We start from the raw sequence: 14912 nt of genomic DNA on the forward strand, positions 1-14912 counted from the left end.
TTAAGCCTCTGCCTCCCCCAAGTCCAGAAAGAACCGCCAAATGCAGAAACACCCCCAAAGCGGGCACCTTCCCACAGACCAGGCAGCACTCCCCAAAAGTGGCAGCACTGCCAGCCCCAGCGGGGCGCAGGCACCCCGAGCCCAGTGGGCTGAGGCCACGCCATGGCAGCAGGGGCAGCCCCTGGGCTTGGTCCCCCCAACTTGGCCAGGACAGAGAATGGAGGCCGGAGCAGGGAGCCCGGGTAGCCCAAGTCTGGCAGCAGCCTCGCCACCAGCCCGGCGGCAGTACCACTGCTCCCCGGGACATGCCAGGGCGCTGGGGCCCAGTCAGGGCCTCCTGGGCAAGGCTGCCCTCCCCGGGGCAAGGAGTGCCCTGTGGGACGGCGGCGCTGCGCCTGGAGGTGGGGGAGAGCTGTCGCAGGGGAGTGGGGAAGGGGTAGCGAGGAGGGGTGCAATGGGGCTGAGGGGGGGGGATGCGTGTGAGCATGCCACTGGGGGAAAGCGCTGCTCTGGAGTGACACTGAACTGCAGCCTCCCGGGGCCAGCAAGGCCTGAAGCACATGGGCAAGGTGCTGGGCAGCTGGCCAAGGCCAGCTCATAGGGAGGAATTCCGGTCTGGGGAAGATGCTGCCAACCCTGGGGGAGAAGAGCAGGGAGACCCCCAGTCCCATCCCCTAAGACTGGCCCTTGAGAAGGGCAGAGGAGGATGATGGACAAACGAGTGTGGGATCTCCCAGTGCAGCTAAGATGAGCAGCCAACTTTATTGTGCTGGGGCATGGGGGCCAGCACTCAGGGCTGGCGCATGACTGGTCAGCAGCATCTTCCAGGCCGGCTGTATGGTTTTTGCGCCCGATGTTGTAACCGCGAGCGGTGTCGGATGCGGTCTGGCCCAGGGTGGCTGGAGCGGCTGCTGCTCTCGAGCACCAGAGCGCCACGGGACAGCCCTGACGCTGCCTGGCTGGCAGAGGTGGAGCTGCTCCTCTGGAGCGCCAGCAAACCGAGGAACAGCCCCAGCGCCATCTGCCAGGCAGTGCTGGGGCTGCTCGGCTCGACACTTGGAGCTGGCACATGGCTGGTCCCACGGGGTTTGCCAGGCCGGCTGTATGGCTTTTGCGCCCGATGTTGTAGGCGTGAGCGGTGCCGGATGCGGTCTGGCCCAAGGTGGCTGGAGCGGCTGCTGCTTTCAGGCCCTGGGGAGCTGCGGGATGGCCCCGGTGGTGGGTAGGTGATGGTGCTGGGCCTGCTGCTCTCAGGCACCAGGGAGCCATGGGACAGCCCCGATGCCGCCTGGCTGGCGGTTCTGATGCTGGCAAGCTCTGACTTGTCACTGGCGCCTGCGAGGGGGGGCAGGAAGGTCAGCAGCACGGCCACCCAGCCCCGGGGCAGGAGAGGCCATCGTGGTGCCCACAGCCCTCCTGAAGCCAAGCCCAACCTAAGTCCCTGCTACCAGGCCTAGCCTGGCCCCTGGCCCCAGCGCGGGGGACACCCGGGTGCTTTGCCTCTTACCAGGGCCCAGGCCAGCACAGCAGTCACACTGCCAGGTGGTTGCGCTGTTCCTCAGGTAGGAGCAGCGCCTGTGGATGCCTTTGGCTGCGCAGGAGCTACACAGGAGCATCTGCCAGGACCTGGGGAAGCAAAGGGGTTGCTGGTTGTGAGGACAAAGTGTCGCAAGCACCGGATTGCCTGGCAGAACCCTTCTTCTTAGTCCTTCCTCCCTGAGCACGTGGGGAGACAGAGATCCCATGCAGAGCCCTAGATCGCTGCTTTGGCAACTCACCCCTCTTCCTCTGCCTGCTCCCTGCCTCCCAGACAAAGGCACTTGCTGGCATTGCAGCGGATGTGCCTCTGATACACCAGCCCAAATGCCTGGTCGCTCTCCCGTGACGGTTGTCTGCTGGAGAAGGAAGGGAAAGTCTTGAGCCCCGGCTGCCCCAGCATCAGGCAGATCCAGGCCGTTCCTGCCCTTCTGCCCACACCCTGTTGCCAGCTCCTCCACGCAGCAGAGGACAAAGAGTCAGGGGACAGCAGGCGGCCAGGCCTGCCCTGGCCTGGCACCACGCTTGCGCCTGACGTCTTGTGAGTCGGGAAGAGAAAAACGAACCTCTTGGAGATTCGAATCCCCATGGTGAGCATTTCCATCACGAACTGATCTTTGCTTTGGCAACGCAAGCAGCGGAAGCAGACGCCGGCATGGATAGCCTGCTTCTGGATGCAGGTCCGGTGGAACCAGGCGTGTTGGCATGCTGGGCACACCATGGTGTGGTAGGACTTTTTGTCCTCCACGAGGCCCAGGCAGATGATGCAGGTGGTGTTGTGCTCTGGAGCGGCCTGCACTGCCTGCTCTGGGCGGTGCTCCCAGCAGAAGGACCTGGGAGAAGGATGGAAGGGATGGGCAAGGTGAGGTGAGAAGTGCCGAGTCCTTCCCCGGTGACGGCGAGGAGGGCAGAGGAGGTGTAAAGGAGCCCCAGCTCCTGTCCGGGCTCAGGCTCGGGCTGTAGCAAGCTGATGGGAAGCGTCCCTGTGGGTTCCTCGCTTGCTGGTAGGTGGGGAGGCTCCTGCACGAGGGCCGGCAGCCCTTACCTGTACAGCCCGAAGAACTGGGTGACACATTCACCCTCTGAGGCGCAAGGGAGATGGAAGCTGCGGTCGCACCCCTTGTGCTGGCAGGTGATGGCGGCGCCCGTCTCGCCGCAAACGAAGCAGCGCTGGAAAGAGCAGAGCAGCCCCCCTCAGCGGCAGGCTCAGGGCCTGCGTGGCTGGCCCCACGCCTCCGGGCCGGGCGCAGGCTGTGGGCATTGCTGGCTCACAGCCCGCAGATCGGCCTGGTCCACGAAGCTTTGGCCTGTGCCGGAGCCTCTGCGGAGCTGCTGGGAGCAGGCGTTTGTCCCAGAGCTGGTGGAAGGGCTGGGATTTCTTTCCGGGGCTCCAGGTGGAGCTCCCGCAAGCCTCTCCTGCTACAAGCCTCCCGGCTCTTGCCAGATGCTCACCTTCTGGGCTGCCTCCTGGATTGCGCGTCTGGTGTCCTCGGTGAGAAACCCGTTCCTGCTCTCTTGTGGAAAAAGCCCGCTGGCAAGGAACTGCAGAGCAGAGGAGGCCAGGAGCTCATGAGATCAGCAAGGAGGGGACTATCCCTGGCCGAAAGCCAGACGGAGCCCCAGGACAACTCACCAGGCAATAGGTGTGGGCACAGAGCCCCTTCTTTGCGCTTTTGCACCCACAGATATCCGGGTCAGCCTCTGCCCGGCGACACAGCATGCATGCTGGAGGGGAGAGAGCAAATGCCGCTGGGAATGAGCACCTCTGCAGGGCTGAGGGAAGCGTCCCCCAAAGCCCTGGCTCTGTCCACGCCTAGCTGGCCTAGCTTGGCCGGATGCAGACTGCCCTGACAGCCCCTCTGCCAGCCATGGGGAGCTGTGGGGAGGGATACTTCGCTCTCACCTTGCTCCCTCGAGTCGGGGTCCTGCTGCTTCATCGCGAACGTGGTGCACATGGACAGCAAGTGCTTGGAGAGGCTCTGCCGCAGCAGTGCCGGGGTTTCTCCTCTGCACACTCCTCTGCCAACCCTTAGAGAGCAGTGGGACACGGTGAGCTTGTATCGCAGGCCCCGGAGCCCCAAGGAGTGCGGCTCCCCTCCTCCCTCGGCAGCCCTGGGCAAGCCCCTTCTTCCCCTGCCCTCTCCTCACCTCGCCAGGTCGCAAGGCCACAGCCCAGCAGCCCTTTATCCAGGCCTTGGCGACGGGTCACAGTGGCCACTCTGACATCACCAGCACTCGTCTGTCTGTGCCCCCAGTATGGGCAGGGGTGCCCTCGGCTACCTGCCGCCCCCTGTGACACGGCCACCTCGGCACCCGAGTCAGGGGGGTGGCTGCTTTTGCACCCGTACGGGGCTGCAGTGCTGGCACCGGTCGCCCAGAGAGGCTGTGGAGTTTCCAGCCTTGGAGACAGGCCCAAGCCAGCGGGATAAGGGCCTGAGCAGCCTGCTCCAGGGGACCCTGCTTGAGCAGGTGCTTGGACTAGATGGGCTCCTCTGTTGCAGGTGGAGTCATGCGCTTCACTGGCGAGAGAGCAGCAGCAATATGTTTAGTGATATAAACCAGGGATTTAACAAAGTATGGTAGCGAACGTGACAATGGTTAGTGGTTTAACAAGATTCGATGGCAAAGTACGCTTGATTATTTACTGCAGAGAGGACAGGGCGAGACAAAACTGGCAGGGAGACCCTCCCGTTGACTCATGAGGTTCAGAAAGGACCTCCTTGCTTTCTAAACTCCTTCCTAGAGCTCTGAGTCTAGGTGCGGCTGGATCCAGTCCTAGTGCAAGTCTTGATCAACAGTATATGCCTAAAGGATTATATACGCGCAATCAATCCTTTATATCACTTAGCTGAGATTTCAAAGTTTAGCGTGCAATTGATCGCTTACTGAGGATCTGCTGCGGCAAGGAATCTCTCCACCTCAAGGAGTAACCTAATACTCAAGGGGAGATCCTGGCGTGCAGCCCACGGCCGTGCAGGAGAGCTCAGTGGGCGAGGGGCTGTCCACTATTTATCGAGTAAGATGATTGACTGCTAGTCGTATTTGCGTGCCAGCAAGACCCCTGGGTCACTGTTCCAGACAGGCCCCGGCTGCCGTGTTGCCATCCGTCCCCCAAAGTCCAGCGAAAGCTGGATGCAGCCATCGTGACCCCCACTGGTGGCTGTGGCTTCAGGTGTGGGGGGAGCACACCGCCACACCCTCCAACCTCAACCATTCTGGGCTTCTGTGCAAGGCAGCCTTGCACGTGCTGGCAGGGACCTTGGTGATCGCAGGCAGGCCTAAAGTGCCGAGCACGGGAACGGGAACGGGAACGGGGCCAACTGCACGGGGATGTGGACAGTACTGAGTGGGGACTAGGATGTACTGAGCAAAGGGCTGGGGACCTTGCAAAGTTTGGCGCTTGTGGACATTGCAAGCGCGTGACAGGGGTGGCACCAAGCACAGAGATGGGGACCTCACTGAGTGTGCAGTTAGGGACAGCGCTGAGCATGGGATACTGGTTTTGGATGGGACAGAGTTAATTTTCTTCATAGCAGCTTGTACGGTGCCCTGTTTTGGATTTGTGAGCAAAAGAGCATCGGCAACACACTGATGTTTTAGCTATGGCTGAACAGTGTGTGCACAGCGTCAAGGCCTTTTCTGCTTCTCACACAGCCCCGCCAGCGAGTAGGCTGGGAGTGCACAAGATGCTGGGAGGGGACACAGCCGGGACAGCTGACCCCAAATGACCAGTCCCATACCTTATGGCAAAGTGCTCAGCAATGAAATTGCGACCTGTTGTTGCTCCTGGACTGGCTAGGCATCGGTCAGCTGGTGGTGACCAACTGTGGTTTTTTGCATCACTTGCTTTCTTTTTGTTTTGTTTTGTTTTGTTTTCCTTAGTGAACTGTCTTTATCTCAACCTATGAGGTTTTGCATTTGTACCCCTCTGATTCTCTCCTCCTCCGTCAGACTGCAGAGGAGAGTGAGTGAGCGTCTGTGTGGGGCTTAGCTGCCTACCGGGGTTAAACCATGCCAGCATGGGACGTGGGTGCTGCTGAGCATGGGGCTGGGGACCCCACTGAATGGGGGGCCAGGGCCGAGCTGAGGGGTAGTGCTCTCATAGAGCACGGAGGCCAGGGTCGAGCGTGAGGCTGTCACCGAAATCCGGGAATAAACCTCGTAACACCAATGTAGTGTTAAAAGGCAGGCATTCTTTATTGCAGCGCTGGATGCACGGGGGATAGCTCCACCCAACGTGCATGCCAGGTGATCACCAACACACAGGTTATATAGAATCAAAAAATACATATTCATTATTTTTCCAAGAACAGGCAGTCCTATGATAATAATTTCTGGGAAATCATTTCCATATTCTCCTCCCCGTCACGCATGCTCAGTGATTTGAGTCGGTGGTCCTCAAGGGTCTCTGGTGGTCGTCAGTGGTCTTGCTCCTGTGTCCGCTGGATGACCTCCTTCATGCAGACTTGCGCAGTACCCTTGTTGTAGGTGCATTTACCCATAGCAACTTTCTTCATAAGATTAATATTCCCGGGCCTATTGTCCGGTTGGGTAGGGACTGTACAAGGAACATAGCAGCATTGTATCTTGCCATGGTCGGTTAGCTTCATTACCTATTACCTAGGTTACAAACCAATTTTCCCAATCTGAGTCTATAGCTACCTTATAACTTCAAGTTACAAATATAATCAAATTATCCTAACTTTTATATAATCAACTTTTGATTGCTTTGTCAAAATATATGTGACAGGGCTGGGGCCAGTGCCGAGCACAGGGATGGGGACAGCAGTGACAATGGCATGGGAAGGGTGCCTGGTGTGGTGGACGGGTATGGCTCTGAGCCCCAGGAGATGCAGGGAGAGCCGAGGAGATTGCAGGCCTTGCAACAGGGTTCGTCAGCCTGGCTTTGCCTCATACCTCTCCTCCTTCTGCTTGCTGGCCGTGGCTCCTCCTGGCTCTGCCACGGTGGAGAGCACAGCAGGGGTCTTTCAGGAGGCACATCTGTCTGGCGTGGCACGGCCACCTCTCTTCCGTGGTCAGCAGGCCCTTCTGAGTGCAGCTCTGGAAAGCAAAAGCATGAGGAATGATGCGCGTTGGGGTCAGCTGAGCTTTCAAAGTCATGACTACAGCGGATGATTCAGTAGGGCAAACTAGATCCAAAGAATGTGCCGGCACATGGCTTCTGTGCAGTAAGAAAGGGAAAAACTATACCGCTACAAAAAATGGACATTGGTTGTCCCCATCAGTCCTCTGATGCCATGTGCTCTGCAACCCCTGTGCCCTCCTTGGGAAGGATTCCTAAGCCACTATGTCACACAGAAGTCGTCAGACCACTAGGTCTCACCGTGAAGAAGAACAAACGGTTCTTGGTTGAGTCTGTGGTGACAAGGCAAATGCAGTAGAAGGACACTGACAGCCCATCTGCTAACCGTCTCTGTTGAAAAGGTGTGTGTCTCTTCATCACCTGATCTTCCTGAGAGGAAAAGGCAGAAAAGGGAAAACACAATCGATTGGGTCAGGACAAGCATGTTCTGTTCCTACCCCTGCCAGAAAAGCCCTTGAGGAAGGAAACAGCACATCTGAAACGCGTCTGCTTGATTGGAATTGTACCCGCCTCCTACAGCAGAGCTAAGAAACCTTCCTCAGAAAATCACAGAATCATAAAAGAAGGGTTATCCAGTACACAAGATGATCTGCACTTGTCAGTGGCAAGGGCACGAGACCAAAACTTCCCCACCAGACCAGGTCAAATGGTATCTCAGCGGAGAAAAGCCTCTGTGCGGCTGGGCAGCAGGGCAGCAGGCTCAGCGGGGCCCGAGCTGCGGGAATGTTCACAACCCTCAGGCGACGTCTGATGAGCCTCTGGAAAGAGCAAAGAAAGCAGCCCTAGCTTGTTTCCCCGAGCGTGCACTGAAACCTGAGGAAAGGTCACTGAACCTCTGGAAAAAGGTCACCCTCCTTAGCCTAGTTTGTTAGTGCTAAAAGCAGCGAATTCAAGGGTGTTCTAATGGCAAGGGTTAGAGAACCTTAACCCGAGGTGATGTTCCCAGCTGCATCTGGAATGAAGTGTCGTAGGGGCGCTTGGATCCATGAGGTTTTGGGGTTAGGTGAAATTAAACCCCCTTGTCTCGTCGCACTCGGTGGGTTGCGAGGGAGGTGAATCTTTTCATCCCCCAAAGGCATGAGTCCCGCTCAGCGGAGCTGCCAATGCAATGAGCCACAGGAATGACTCAGAGGAACAATATAACGGAGTTTTATTAACAATCTAGGGGCTAGGTGTCAACAAGTGGCAACTGTGCGGATAACGGGTAAAACACTTGCCATAAGCAGCGACTAGGACAACCGACAACTAGGCAAATTGGTCTGGCAAAGGCAACAACCGGTTTTATAAGGCATGAATTTCTTAAGAGGAAAGGAGAAGAAGAAAAGAAGGACAGAAGGAAAAGAAGGAGAGGAGAGGAGAGGCTAGGATAGATATCACTACGCTTGGATGCTGCGATGTCGTCACAGGGATGGCTCCTTAGTCCGCAGGTCTTGGTCCACAGGTGGTGGGTCGACCCCGGTGTGGCGCGCATGCTCACCTTTCTACTGTTCTGCCCCTCAGGGACCACCCTTGGGGCGGTAACACGCAGATGAGCTTTGCACCTGCGCAGTCCATTGTTCTAGAAGGTTCAGGGGTTCTGTCTGCGCAGTCTGTCTCCACAGAGTTCTGGAATTGGGCTGGGGGGAGCTCCTCCTCCGTCCAAGGTGTATGGCGCACACCCAAAGCAGCCGCTGGAAAGTTACCAGAGGAGGTAGGGGGAAGCAATCCACCGCTGTAAAAAATATAGAAGCTTAGCTAGAAGAAAACTTATGTGAACTAGAAAGCTGCTTAAGGCCTAGAACTGTTTCAAAGCCTATAATCGTGGGAAAGGGGTTTCTAATCAAGGTAATAATAGGTAATGAAGCTAACTGACCATGGCAATGTACAATGCTGCTACGTTCCTTGTACAGTCCCTACCCACCCGGACAATAGGCCCGGGAATATCAATCTTATGAAGAAGGTTGTTATGGAGAGGTGTATCCCCAGCGAGCGTACTGCGTATGCCTGCAAGAAGAGGGTCATTCAGCGAACACGGGTGCGAGACCACTGACGACCACCAGAGTCCCCTGAGGACCACCAACTCAAATCACTGAGCATGCGTGACGGGGAGGAGAAGATAGAAATGGATTCTAAGAAATGATTATCATAGGACTGCCTGTTCTTGGAAAAATAATGAATATGTATATTTTGAGTCTAGATAACCTGTGTGTTGCTAATCCCTGTATGCACGTTTGGTGGAGCTGTTTCCCCCGTGCATCCAGCGCTGCAATAAAGCAAACCTAGGGTAACTCGCGTCTGGTAGATTTCTTTTACAACCGCCTCACCTCCGCAGTGCCCGCACCGCCACCCCTTCCCCCCCCCCCAAAAAAAACAACCAACCATGAGTTCTTTGAGACAAAACAGGGGATCTGTGGCTTTCCAACAGTCTCTGACACCCCTTCAGCATCCTACCTGTCTGCACATCAGCACGCTCCCTGCCATCCTCGGGCTCAGGTGCTTTCGGCTGCAGCTGCCTCTGTGCTCACTCTTTGGCCACCACTCTTCTGTGGATTTCTCTCTGCCTTTGAGTCTGAGGACAACAACGTGGCATCCTCTGGGCTGCGGGAGGGGAAAAAAAATCCAGGTTGCTTCCTGTACGTGACTGCTACTTAGGCTACAGGCCGGCCAGATTTGTACAGAGAGCTTTAAACTAGATTTAGTGGGGGATGAGGAGGAGGGAAAGGAAGAAGAGGAGGAGGAGGAGCAAAAAGATGATGAGGAAGACCAGGAGAAGAATAAACTGGAGAAAGGGGAAGGGGGAGGAGGAAAAGTAAGATCGGGGGGAAGAAGAACAGGAGGAGGAAAACCAGGAAGAAAACGAACAGCAGCTCTCCTCAATCATGCAGGCCCCTTCACGGGTGTCTCACAGGCACCCTGAACATCACGCACAGGGTCTTCCTGAGAAGGACCAAAGGTGGACGAATGGGCCAGATGTGGGTGGATGCAAGGGGCGTGGGGGGGGGAAGCAGGGTGGAAAAAAGGAGCAGGGAAGTCACAGTCTCAGAGGTTCATTCAAGTTGGAAAGGTCACCAGGAGGCCCCAGGCCTGCGTCCTGCGGCGCCAGGCAGCTCCAGCGAGGATGTCAGTCCATGATGCTGGGGGGTTCCTCCAGTGGGGTCTAGAAAGCCTCCGAGGATGGAGGCCTGAAACAGCGTTGCTTAACAGCATCGCCTTGGCCGCTATTTGAACGGTTGTGGCTGTAGCAGCATGGCTCCCTCCCCACCATCGTCTGTTCACATTGCTCTAAATAGCTTCGCAACATCAGCAAACATTGCCGCCTGATGCTCTCTCCCTTTACAAGTCTTCCAAGGAGACATGAAACAACACAGGGTGTGCTGCAGGTCTGCGAGGGACCCCAGCAGGATCTCCCTTGACCGCGAGAGTTGCTAGTTATTCCGGGTGGGTGTGAAGATGCAGGGAAGTGGAATCAAAGAAGCCGTTTGGGTTGGCAGGAGAGACAGCGGCTTCAACAAAGCAGCTTCAGCAGCAGCTAGCAAGGAGGAGTTGTGGAAGGAGCTGCATGCTCCGCAACACTGGCACCTGCCTGAACCTGTCTGACCTGCCTCTGGAAAAAGAGCAAAACGCAAGGGAAATGTTTCTCCTCCAAAGCTACAAGTTGCTGGGCTACAAGGCAAAGGAGAACTGAAAAGAAATGGAAGAAAATAGACACCGAGCAGGAATTTTCTGTTTCTTTTCCTTTGGTGACTCTTGCTAAGAAAAGGACCAGCAGCTCCACAGCCTGCAAAATGCATGGTATTTCATATGGCAACACTAGCCCTGCATTTGGGGGACAGGGCACCCACGACCTCTTTTTCGTTACTGCACCTAAACCCCTGTGCATTTCACACCTCCTTACAAGTAGAGGGAGAACGGGAACGACATAAGGCGAATACCTACTTGCCAATTTCTCTCAGCAATTTTGCCTAGTGATTGCGTACATGGGGTTTTGCATGCAGAAATTTCTGAAGAAGCCTTCCTGGCAAGTCCTGCAATTTCAAAAAGCCATTAAAGGACAAGGCCTCTGTTAACTCGATGCTGCTGTGCTTTTACGAAAGATCACTGCATGACACTAAACCATCTTTCCTTCCCCCACAGGGTTTCTAATCAAGGTAATAATAGGTAATGAAGCTAACTGACCATGGCAACGTACAATGCTGCTACGTTCCTTGTACAGTCCCTACCCAACCGGACAACAGGCCCGGGGATATCAATCTTATCAAGAGGTTGTTATGGAGAGGTGTATCCCCAGCGAGCGTACTGCGTATGCCTGCAGAAGAGGGTCATTCAGCGAACACGGGTGCGAGACCACTGACGACCACCAGAGACCCCTGAGGACCACCAACTCAAATCACTGAGCATGCGTGACGGGGAGGAGAAGATAGAAATGGATTCTAAGAAATTATTATCATAGGACTGCCTGTTCTTGGAAAAATAATGAATATGTATATTTTGAGTCTAGATAACCTGTGTGTTGGTAATCCCTGTATGCACGTTTGGTGGAGCTGTTTCCCCCGTGCATCCAGCGCTGCAATAAAGCAAACCTAGGGTAACTCGCGTCCGGTAGATTTCTTTTACAACCGCCTCACCTCCGCAGTGCCCGCACCGCCCCCCCTTCCCCCCCCCCCTCCCCCCAAAACCAACCATGAGTTCTTTGAGACAAAACAGGGGATTTGTGGCTTTCCAACAGTCTCTGACACCCCTTCAGCATCCTACCTGTCTGCACATCAGCACGCTCCCTGCCATCCTCGGGCTCAGGTGCTTTCGGCTGCAGCTGCCTCTGTGCTCACTGTTTGGCCACCACTCTTCTGTGGATTTCTCTCTGCCTTTGAGTCTGAGGACAACAACGTGGCATCCTCTGGGCTGTGGGAGGGGAAAAAAAATCCAGGTTGCTTCCTGTACGTGACTGCTACTTAGGCTACAGGCCGGCCAGATTTGTACAGAGAGCTTTAAACTAGATTTAGTGGGGGATGAGGAGGAGGGAAAGGAAGAAGAGGAGGAGGAGGAGCAAAAAGATGATGAGGAAGACCAGGAGAAGAATAAACTGGAGAAAGGGGAAGGGGGAGGAGGAAAAGTAAGATCGGGGGGAAGAAGAACAGGAGGGGGGAAACCAGGAAGAAAACGAACAGCAGCTCTCCTCAATCATGCAGGCCCCTTCACGGGTGTCTCACAGGCACCCTGAACATCACGCACAGGGTCTTCCCTGAGAAGGAGCAAAGGTGGACGAATGGGCCAGATGTGGGTGGATGCAAGGGGCGTGGGGGGGGAAGCAGGGTGGAAAAAAGGAGCAGGGAAGTCACAGTCTCAGAGGTTCATTCAAGTTGGAAAGGTCACCAGGAGGCCCCAGGCCTGCGTCCTGCGGCGCCAGGCAGCTCCAGCGAGGATGTCAGTCCATGATGCTGGGGGGGTTCCTCCAGTGGGGTCTAGAAAGCCTCCGAGGATGGAGGCCTGAAACAGCGTTGCTTAACAGCATCGCCTTGGCCGCTATTTGAACGGTTGTGGCTGTAGCAGCATGGCTCCCTCCCCACCATCGTCTGTTCACATTGCTCTAAATAGCTTCGCAACATCAGCAAACATTGCCGCCTGATGCTCTCTCCCTTTACAAGTCTTCCAAGGAGACATGAAACAACACAGGGTGTGCTGCAGGTCTGCGAGGGACCCCAGCAGGATCTCCCTTGACCGCGAGAGTTGCTAGTTATTCCGGGTGGGTGTGAAGATGCAGGGAAGTGGAATCAAAGAAGCCGTTTGGGTTGGCAGGAGAGACAGCGGCTTCAACAAAGCAGCTTCAGCAGCAGCTAGCAAGGAGGAGTTGTGGAAGGAGCTGCATGCTCCGCAACACTGGCACCTGCCTGAACCTGTCTGACCTGCCTCTGGAAAAAGAGCAAAACGCAAGGGAAATGTTTCTCCTCCAAAGCTACAAGTTGCTGGGCTACAAGGCAAAGGAGAACTGAAAAGAAATGGAAGAAAATAGACACCGAGCAGGAATTTTGTGTTTCTTTTCCTTTGGTGACTCTTGCTAAGAAAAGGACCAGCAGCTCCACAGCCCGCAAAATGCATGGTATTTCATATGGCAACACTAGCCCTGCATTTGGGGGACAGGGCACCGACGACCTCTTTTTTGTTACTAGCACCTAAACCCCTGTGCATTTTCACAACCTCCTTACAAGTAGAGGGAGAACGGGAACGACATAAGGCGAATACCTACTTGCCAATTTCTCTCAGCAATTTTGCCTAGTGATTGCGTACATGGGGTTTTGCATGCAGAAATTTCTGAAGAAGCCTTCCCGGCAAGTCCTGCAATTTCAAAAAGCCATTAAAGGACAAGGCCTCTGTTAACTCGATGCTGCTGTGCTTTTACGAAAGATCACTGCATGACACTAAACCATCTTTCTTCCCCCACAGGGTTTCTAATCAAGGTAATAATAGGTAATGAAGCTAACTGACCATGGCACAACGTACAATGCTGCTAACGTTCCTTGTACAGTCCCTACCCAACCGGACAACAGGCCCGGGGATATCAATCTTATCAAGAAGGTTGTTATGGAGAGGTGTATCCCCAGCGAGCGTACTGCGTATGCCTGCAAGAAGAGGGTCATTCAGCGAACACGGGTGCGAGACCACTGACGACCACCAGAGACCCCTGAGGACCACCAACTCAAATCACTGAGCATGCGTGACGGGGAGGAGAAGATAGAAATGATTCTAAGAAATTATTATCATAGGACTGCCTGTTCTTGGAAAAATAATGAATATGTATATTTTGAGTCTAGATAACCTGTGTGTTGCTAATCCCTGTATGCACGTTTGGTGGAGCTGTTTCCCCCGTGCATCCGCTGCAATAAAGCAAACCTAGGGTAACTCGCGCGTCTGGTAGATTTCTTTTACAACCGCCTCACCTCCGCAGTGCCCGCACCGCCCCCCCTTCCCCCCCCCCAAAAAAAAACCAACCATGAGTTCTTTGAGACAAAACAGGGGATTTGTGGCTTTCCAACAGTCTCTGACACCCCTTCAGCATCCTACCTGACTGCACATCAGCACGCTCCCTGCCATCCTCGGGCTCAGGTGCTTTCGGCTGCAGCTGCCTCTGTGCTCACACTCTTTGCCACCACTCTTCTGTGGATTGTTCTCTCTGCCTTTTGAGTCCAGAGGACAACAACGTGGCATCCTCTGGGCTGCGGAGGGGAAAAAAAATCCAGTTGCTTCCTGTACGTGACTGCTACTTAGCTACAGGCCGGCCAGATTTGTACAGAGAGCTTTAAAACTAGATTTAGTGGGGGATGAGGAGGAGGGAAAGGAAGAAGAGGAGGAGGAGGAGCAAAAAGATGATGAGGAAGACCAGGAAAGAATAAACTGGAGAAAGGGGAAGGGGAGGAGGAAAAGTAAGATCGGGGGGCAGAAGAACAGGAGGAGGAAAACCAGGAAGAAACGAACAGAGCAGCTCTCCTCAATCATGCAGGCCCCTTCACGGGTGTCTCACAGGCACCCTGAAACATCACGCACAGGGTCTTCCTTGAGAAGGACCAAAGGTGGACGAATGGGCCAGATGTGGGTGGATGCAAGGGGCGTGGGGGGGAAGCAGGGTGGAAAAAAAGGAGCAGGGAAGTCACAGTCTCAGAGGTTCATTCAAAGTTGGAAAGGTCACCAGGAGGGCCCCAGGCCTGCGTCCTTGCGGCGCCAGGCAGCTCCAGCGAGGATGTCAGTCCATGATGCTGGGGGGTTCCTCCAGTGGGGTCTAGAAAGCCTCCGAGGATGGAGGCCTGAAACAGCGTTGCTTAAACAGCATCGCCTTGGCCGCTATTTGAACGGTTGTGGCTGTAGCAGCATGGCTCCCTCCCCACCATCGTCTGTTCACATTGCTCTAAATAGCTTCGCAAACATCAGCAAAACATTGCCGCCTGATGCTCTCTCCCTTTACAAGTCTTCCAAGGAGACACGAAACAACACAGGGTGTGCTGCAGGTCTGCGAGGGACCCCAGCAGGATCTCCCTTGACCGCGAGAGTTGCTAGTTATTCCGGGTGGGTGTGAAGATGCAGGGAAGTGGAATCAAAGAAGCCGTTTGGGTTGGCAGGAGAGACAGCGGCTTCAACAAAGCAGCTTCAGCAGCAGCTAGCAAGGAGGAGTTGTGGAAGGAGCTGCATGCTCCGCGACACTGGCACCTGCCTGAACCTGTCTGACCTGCCTCTGGAAAAAGAGCAAAACGCAAGGGAAATGTTTCTCCTCCAAAGCTACAAGGCAAAGGAGAACTGAAAAGAAATG

At 55.1% G+C, this 14912-nt stretch overlaps 1 protein-coding gene across 1 annotated transcript; it reads right to left on the reverse strand.

The window, feature by feature from the left end:
* Positions 1-811: 811 nt before the first annotated feature.
* On the reverse strand, positions 812-3473 carry LOC129201323 (PHD finger protein 7-like). The gene is made up of 6 exons (XM_054812441.1): positions 3440-3473; positions 2582-2729; positions 2103-2369; positions 1779-1892; positions 1508-1626; positions 812-1335 (listed from the first exon to the last, which is right to left on the reverse strand). Exons 1-6 carry the CDS (start codon positions 3471-3473, stop codon positions 812-814), a joined length of 1206 nt encoding a protein of 401 aa, XP_054668416.1.
* Positions 3474-14912: the final 11439 nt, after the last annotated feature.

Source organism: Grus americana, unplaced genomic scaffold (assembly GCF_028858705.1).
Source record: "Grus americana isolate bGruAme1 unplaced genomic scaffold, bGruAme1.mat scaffold_958, whole genome shotgun sequence".
NCBI classification, from domain to species: Eukaryota; Metazoa; Chordata; class Aves; order Gruiformes; family Gruidae; genus Grus; species Grus americana.

Bases quoted from the DNA above. Each gene is read 5' to 3' on its own strand.
- LOC129201323 (XM_054812441.1), bottom strand. From the start codon at position 3,473: ATGAAGCAGCAGGACCCCGACTCGAGGGAGCAAG. The intron at 2,370-2,581 runs GTAAGGGCTGCC...TCCTTCTCCCAG, and splicing joins CAGTTCTTCGGGCTGTACAG to GTCCTTCTGCTGGGAGCACC. The intron at 1,336-1,507 runs GTAAGAGGCAAA...CCCCCCTCGCAG, and splicing joins CTGTGCTGGCCTGGGCCCTG to GCGCCAGTGACAAGTCAGAG.